General features: G+C 40.5%; 1 protein-coding gene across 1 annotated transcript; it reads left to right on the forward strand.

Annotated features, from left to right (window-relative positions):
* Positions 1–854: 854 nt before the first annotated feature.
* FAM237A (family with sequence similarity 237 member A) lies at positions 855–6,675 on the forward strand. Its single transcript, XM_070423288.1, has 3 exons — positions 855–901; positions 2,460–2,875; positions 6,539–6,675. Exons 2-3 carry the CDS (start codon positions 2,464–2,466, stop codon positions 6,673–6,675), a joined length of 549 nt encoding a protein of 182 aa, XP_070279389.1. The 5' UTR covers positions 855–901; positions 2,460–2,463.
* Positions 6,676–8,021: the final 1,346 nt, after the last annotated feature.

Raw genomic sequence — 8,021 nt, forward strand, 5'->3', positions numbered from 1 at the left:
CTCCGGTCTCTGGGCTAGGAATATCCCAGTTAGGATGGACGCTCATGGTCAGCAGAAGCCCCAAGGACTCTAGCCCGGGCTGGGATATTAACTAGCTGTGAGTCCAGCATCAAAGGCAATCCCAGCCGGTTCCTCTTCTTGGAAAACAGGGACCCCGCTGTGAAGCTGGAGCAGTGGGCTGACTCCAGCGACGCCAGTGGCAGCCTGGGCTGGAGATGAAGGGATTTCCTGAACCCAGCCAGGAGCTTCCAGCAGCTCCACGCCCCTTCCCCACATCCTGGCCCCAGCAGTGTTCTACTAGGAAACATTCACACCAAGGAATGTCCTTGCAGCCCTTACTGACCGCCGGGAGGGCGCCCACGTGCCTTCCCGGACTTTAGGAGTCCGGGGTCTTTTCTCTCCGCTATTGATTCCCAAACAAGGCACGCCTAGGGCGTGGGGATCGGGGCACTTTCTCTCACTCCTAGACCTGTTTGGGGCTGGGTTTCAACTTTCCAGCTCCTGCCTGCAGCGGTCGGAAAAGCCAAACCAACCGCACAAAGGCTCAATGCCGCTGAGTGGAGGGTGGGTGTGGGTCACGGTCAGTGAGTGTGTGTGTGGCTAACTCTGCTCATATCCTGAAGTGAGATCTTCGAGGGAGGGAGGGAGGAAGGGAGGGAAGGAGAGAGGGAGGGAGGGAGGGAGGGAAGGAAGAGGATGTGGGAGACGGACTTGGGGGCGAGGGGTGGCTGCGGTTTCCCGGCGCTTTGACGTAGACTTGGAGAGGCGCGGAGCACTCCCACTGCTTAAGAAGAGGCGCAGGAGCCGCCAGGACGCCGCCACTGGGGACCTGCACTCGCTTGGGAGCAGCCTGAGCCTCTTGTCTCCGCTCGCTCGCGGGAATCCAGACGGGGCTGGGCAGGTAAGTGCGGAGGGGCGCCCTTCTGTCCCCTGGGAGGAAAGGCGTGGAGTAAGGAGGCTAGCGGGGCACAGAAGACACACAGAGGGTCCCTGGCAGCTCTGCTCCGAGGAGGGTGAGGCTGTGGGACCAGGTGCGGGGCGAGGACCCCGGGGTTGAGGAACTTCCAAGCTCGAGGAGGGCGCTCCTAAAGGAGCCCAAGTGAGCGCTGTGGCCCGAGCTGCCAGGGACCAGGGAGACGCGGAGAGCGCCAACTTCAGCACGCTGGACAGCGCCCGCCCTCTGTCTTCAACTTAGCATTGGCATCTGGGACTAGTCCTCTAAGAAAAAGCAACTTTGGCGCCCCTCCGCTTTGATAGTTTAGTTCAGAAGAGGACAAATGGAATGTAATTTTGTTCAGGTAGAGATCTTGTGTAAATGACCTGAAATACAGGGGGAACATTTCTGAATAATCTTGTATCTAACATACCTCTTCAAAACAGGAACATACATGACGGTTTATGAAATATCGATTTAAGGGTGTCTCAATACGATCTGCTGCTGTGAAGGAGGAAAAGATTCTGTATTATGGTGTTGTCATTCAATGTTTCCATATAGATGTATTTCCACGAGCTGTGCCCTCCTTGCCTTCATGATACTAACATCTAAAATGTTAGGAACTATAAGATAAGGCTGAAAGTGACCCCTCCTGTGCAAAATGAGATACATTTTGTATAGTCTGTGAAGAGTCAGATAACCTGTCTGAGGAAAAATAAAGATATTATTATCTTAAGGATATCATTTCTCATTGCATGTGTCTGAAGTGTAACATAATTTCAAATTGGTATATGGATGCCTTGATTTTATTGCAACAGGCTTTGATAGCTAGAAAAATTTAACAAGAGGCAAATTATTTTTGTTAAAATTCTTGAGATTTATAGCAAGAAAAGAGAAATGAGAGAACATCATTTTATGAAAGTTATATCAGAATTGGAGAATATTTTAGGTGGTGGTAAAATGTCCATTGAGTCTACTCTAATGGGTTAAATATATGTCCCTTGGCTCACATACATTTTAGCACACTATCTCCTGTTTATTTTTATTTACAACATTTTACAATTCTTATGCCTTTTTTAAAAAAATTAAAATTACCTGAACAGGAAGGCATCCAAGGGTGAGATATATTAAAATTCTTAATTGCACAAGAGTCCTTGATTAGGATAGCTAAGCTGAATTATGATTTTGTAAAAGAATGAAAGCCATGCAACAAGATTTTAAAATTTCATTTAAGATCTTTTAAATTATATTCCTTTACTAGAAAAAATGTGTTCACTCATTCATCTTAAAGGATGAGTGTACATCTTAGGAGTACATATTTCTTAGTCTACACTATCCAGCTGAACAATGAATCATTTAAGATAGAATAGTGCTTGTGATATGGGAAAAAATGGTAAGACTTCCTAGGGACAATGGTGTGTCTCCTTTGCTGGCACCAAGGTTCTTAAAGGCATCATTATTTTCTTTACTGAGTGGAGCACAAGCAGGGACTCATGTGAGATATTTCCATCATGTGCATTTTCAGGGCCATGGCTGATCCTGGAAACAGAGGAGGGCTCTACCGTCCCTTGAGCCTCACCTGCTCCCTGCTCATTGTGGGAATGTGCTGTGTGTCTCCTTTATTCTGTCATAGCCAGACAGACCTGCTGGCTCTTGGCCAAGCCGATCCCCAGTGCTGGGAATCCTCCTCAGTGCTCCTCCTGGAAATGCGGAAGCCTCGGATTTCCAACACTGTGTCAGGTTTCTGGGATTTCATGATCTACCTGAAGTCATCGGAGAACTTGAAGCATGGGGCACTGTTTTGGGATCTGGCCCAACTCTTCTGGGACATCTATGTGGACTGTGTCCTCTCCAGGAACCATGGCTTAGGAAGGAGGCAACTGGCTGGAGAGGAAGAGGAGATCTCGGCAGTGCATCCACCGCACTCAGGGAGGAAACAAGGTGGTCAGCCCCGGGCCCCGGGTCTTGAAAGGGTCAATCCAGTATGGATGTGCTGAATTGTGAGGAAGAGGGAAGTGGCTTTAGACTGATCCATTGCCATATATATTCCTCTCAGGGGTGAACCCTACAAGCACACACGTGATGAGAAGATAGTACTTCCTCTTGTATTTCATAGTAGCTATTAATATTAGAATATTGTCCTCATCCTTATACATCATGTGAACAGCAGCAAGGAAAAGTCAGAAAGACGAGTAAGGGAAAAGGAAGAGTCCCAAAATGCAACATAAAATTATAAAAGGATGCCCCTAAATTAACACTATTTTTTTTTTTTTTACCATTAGCCTGAATATTGGGTCATAACCTGTGTTTACTTGCTCTGGACTTGGGAAGGTTGAAATACAAACCTGGGGAACATTCACAAACACATAAACTGTTGCCACTTTTAAATAAAACAAACAGCAAACACATTGCTTTCATGTGATTGGAAGGACTCCTTGAGATGTACTTAGCTGATGAAGTAAAAGGTAGAAAAAATGGCTGGCTTACCAAGTCCCTCCTCATTGCTTTTTAAACAAATCGCAAGTAATTAACTCCCAGCAAGCTGAATGATTAATATTTAATAATTTGGAACTTCTTACGAATTTAGAGGTTTTCACATCAGTAAATTTATATTAAAATACAATCTTCTCTGAAGGCACTCGATGAAAGGTCTTTTGGAGAATTAGAACGAGGGAGAAACAGTCCGGAGCAGTGATGGCGAACCTTCTGAGCTCGGCGTGTCAGCATTTTGAAAAACCCTAACTTAACTCTGGTGCCGTGTCACCTATAGAAATTTTTTGATATTTGCAACCATAGTAAAACAAAGACTTATATTTTTTGATATTTATTTTATATATTTAAATGCCATTTAACAAAGAAAAATCAACCAAAAAAATGAGTTCGCGTGTCACCTCTGACACGCGTGTCATAGGTTCGCCCTCACTGGTAAGTTGAGAGATACCTTAGCCATATACGTATTGCTTTTGCTCTTTTCTTGGTGGTGTTTCAACGAATGAGCTTCCAATGCTTGCAGCAAAGGCTGTGTGAGTGGCAGTGAGTTAGTAAATTAGAATTATATACTTTAATAATTAAGTTATTAAATTATAAAATTAGAATTATTTATACACAAGTGGAACACTAAAGCATAACTAAATTTTGCATGCGTATATTTTATTGTGAGAATTCTTATGTATTTCCATAATCTCTTAAAATAGCAATCAACCACAAGCGTTTCAGATGAACACTTTCCCAAGATATTGTAGAGCCTTTATATATCTAGTTTGTTTTCACCTTAGTAACTAAAAATCCTCATGATTTGCTGATCCATAAAGCCAGATATTATTGATAGATAAATTTATTATTTTAGCAAGTGTTATTGTAACTTAAACTAATTTTATGTTTTAGAGGAAATGTTCTTTCAGCAGCTTAGCTTTAAAGTAGAAACACAAAACGAGTGTCTAAATGTTTGTTATTAACATTTAAACATATTTTGAACAGAGGCTGCAAGACATCAGTCGCAGTAGGGACTGTACATTCTCCTCATCTACCTGAGTAGTCTGAGACTGTTTTTTTGAGCACACTTCAACATGGCATTTCCATCCTCCATTCACTTCAGCTTTGGGAGCCACTTCTTCTTGATACAGAGTTGCTATTGACCCAGCTGGTCTGCAAACTTTAACTGCCGTTGCTACGCAAGTAACAAGAGTGAACTTTTCACTTTATTGAAGTTGTTTTAACCTCTGACATAAGCAATTGTTTGCAGATCAGGAAACAAGACTATCCATTTGGTTTGTACGATTATAATGGAAGAGTGTCTTGGGTCAAGAAGACACTATATCTAAAAGTTAAATCGTGGCAGGAACATTGAGATTTCGTCTCAAGAGTCTTGATTAAATCTCTAGTGGCTCAGTTGGCCCTGGATGTACCTGTACAAATTCCGCACTTATTTTTTCTTTTGCTACCAGGTCAGGGTGGGGATGAGGGTGAAGAAGTGTTAGTCTCTATTGTTCTCAGGGAAATCAGAGAATCAGGGAAATCATCAGAACAGAAGTCAAGAACTACAACAAGTGCCTTCATAATATGCAAAAGGTTCTTATTACTTTGATGTTTTGGAATAAAATAGTTTAAATACAGTTGAGAGATGTTGCTTTAAATCATGCTTTGTTAAAAACAGAACTCCCATATACTTGTGTATGTTAATATGTTATATTTGTTAATATTGGGCCAACAAGTATAAACAATAGATACCAAAGAGCCATGTAATTGGGCAAGTTAACTAATTTACTTAGCCTTCAGTTTCTTCAGCTGAAAAAGAGGGATATAGAAAGAATTAGATGACCCATAAAGAGTCTACAGGCTCTTGCTTCTAATGTTTTGTCCGTCTACAGGGAGAAATGTACAAAAGGCATGTATTTCATTCTGGGAAGAATCTGGAAGAGCTTTACCCCAAGGACAGCTTATCCACCAGGGTGATGGATGACCTGGACACCATGGTTGTTTGTAACAATGATGAGCAGGAACAGAGGAAGTCCAGAAATGAAATGAGAATTCCAAAAACTCTGAGGGCTAGAGACATCATTTGAGAAAAAAAATCAAAAGATCATTGGTATTTAGTCTGGAAAGATAAGAGCTAATAATTGAATGCTGAAATATCTGGAAGGTGTGAGGGCGGTGTGCCAAGGCTTAACTACTAAATTATGATGAATTATATAAAGGCAGAGAGGGAGAGGAGGAGGAGGGTAGAAAAGAAGGAGGAAGGGACAGGGGGAAGGAGGAGGGAGATGGAGAAAGATAAAGGTATTGATTAATTTAGGAAAAGAGTAGGCTGATGATAACTCCCAGTAGAAAATAACAGAGTAGTGGTTAGCTCATGGATTAGTTTCATGGGGCATGTGCCTTGATGGGGAATCAAACAGGCAACTTCCTGGTGCATGGGACAATGTTCAACCAACTGAGCCACACTGGTTGGGTGATACCTGCTTATGTTTTAAACACTAAACAGAGGAGAAAACAATGCTTCAGATATATAAATAATTAAATTACAAATGCTTGGTTTTCTATTTTATTCCAAGAAATTTCCCAAGGAACATATTCAGAAATTAACCATCTAGAAATCTATTCTAAGGAGACATTCAGCGATGTAACCAAGGATGCAGTATGAGGCTCTTCACTGCAGTGTTATTTATAGCAACAGGAAATTTGAAAGTTGCCTAAATGTCCCATAATAGGGTAATGGTAAACTAAAGTATGGTATAAAGTGTGTATGCATAAAACTATGGTTATTTCTGGAAAATTATGCTAAGGGTGGCTTCAAGTTTTTTCTTCATATTTTTATACCAAAATTTATATAATGACCATTTTTATTTTTTAAGTCAGAAACATACCTTAATACATATTAATAAGAAAATGTATTTATTATAATTTAATTTATATAACTGAACTGCATAGGACACAAAATTGCATAAACACATATTTACTTATACATGTCTGGAGTAAATTTATACAGAATTTTGATAGTAGAGTGGCAGAAACAGCAAACTTCTTTTTTAAAACTAATATATTGATATTTAATTAACCTGAAAAAATTCGGTGGCTTAATGATTCATTCCTTTTATTTACTTCCAGGTGCACATTCTCAGCAACCAAGAATCCTTTCCCTGAAGAAGAAAAAGATTGAAGATTTGCTAAGCCTGTACATACGCAGGAGAGAGTCTAAGTCAATTGGAAAAGCAAGCAGTGGCCTTGAAATAAAGAGAAAATAAATCTAACTTCAGAGCTAACTCAAGCGTTGGAATTTAAAAATATATATATTTTTCTTGACAATTGATCATTTATTCACTTGAAATGGTGGGAATGTCCAGAGATAAATATTAAGCCACAATCCGAGTACTTAGTTTCATTCGTTTAGGCTGCTAGCATGTTCCTTCAAATGATGACCTTTCTGCCAGATCATCCCGCAGTCTGAAAGACTTAAAAGAGCTTTGAAAGATGAGTAGGGGTTGGGGGATACTCTTTGTATTCATTTTGACCATTTGTTTTGGGATGCATGACATTGTTAATGAACTAGAGTGCCATACATTTAACTTGAATGCATTGCATGACTTCCAAGCCATTAACCACTGGATTGCTTATGCACAGGCATATTAATTAGCAGTTACTGATGACCTGTGATACCCGAATCTTGTTTGAAAGAATATTTTAGAATATTTTAACTGAATGATGCAAAAACAAAAAACACCTGGTGAATAAAGAATTCTTCTAATGAAAACAAAATTAATAAAAAGCTCTGGACCCCAGGCAATATTATTGAAGTCTCTTTATTTCAATATTTAATGTTATCATTAATGATAATCAAATCTCAAATAAAATGAGCATTAAGTTTGTTATTTCCAAATAAGCATATTTTCAGTCTGATTAACTATGAAAACTTTATAATTGATTAGACTTTGCATTGAAAAGGAAGCTAAAAGTAAAATGAACAGCTTTATAAGAAAATTACCTGTAAGCATTTTTTTCCCCTTAAAATAAGCAGGCCTGAATGAGGTTCATAGCAGAGAACTCCAATTAGCAAGCTTATTTGCATTCCACACATATTGCTCTTTTTATATCATATAATTATTCTATTTTTCCAATCATTCTATAACCGATGACAGACAACCAGTTTGAATTTCAGCTACGTTAGCGATCCACTTGCTTTCTCCAGGTCCAAAGGAAACCTCAGTACATGTTTTAACTGAAGGTTTAGGGCCCTCCCTAAGCTAACACTCTTATCTAAAGGGTTATTATAAGAAGACTCAGCAGCATCTGAGGTTTAGCCACGCCCTTCAATGGAGGAAGCAGGCCTTGGGGAGGGAGGGGGCCCAGCCCCAGCTTCTCTTGTTTAGAACGAGCACATCAGAGGCTGCCACGCTTCAGCTGCCATTTCTACGTGGGTGCATGGTTTTGCTTTCATGTCACTTTCTCTAATGTCTTTCATCATATTCTTTAAAAACATCACACAAACTCATTACCTCTTATAAATTGTTAAGAAGATGCCACTCTCATGATGCTTACAATACCTGCCCCTCACATGTCACAGGGGTCTACACAACACCGGCTACCCAAGTCT

The sequence above is a fragment of the Myotis yumanensis genome, unplaced genomic scaffold (genome assembly GCF_028538775.1).
Source record: "Myotis yumanensis isolate MYYU_CA2020_CCGP unplaced genomic scaffold, mMyoYum1.0.hap1 SCAF_8, whole genome shotgun sequence".
Lineage (NCBI taxonomy): Eukaryota > Metazoa > Chordata > Mammalia > Chiroptera > Vespertilionidae > Myotis > Myotis yumanensis.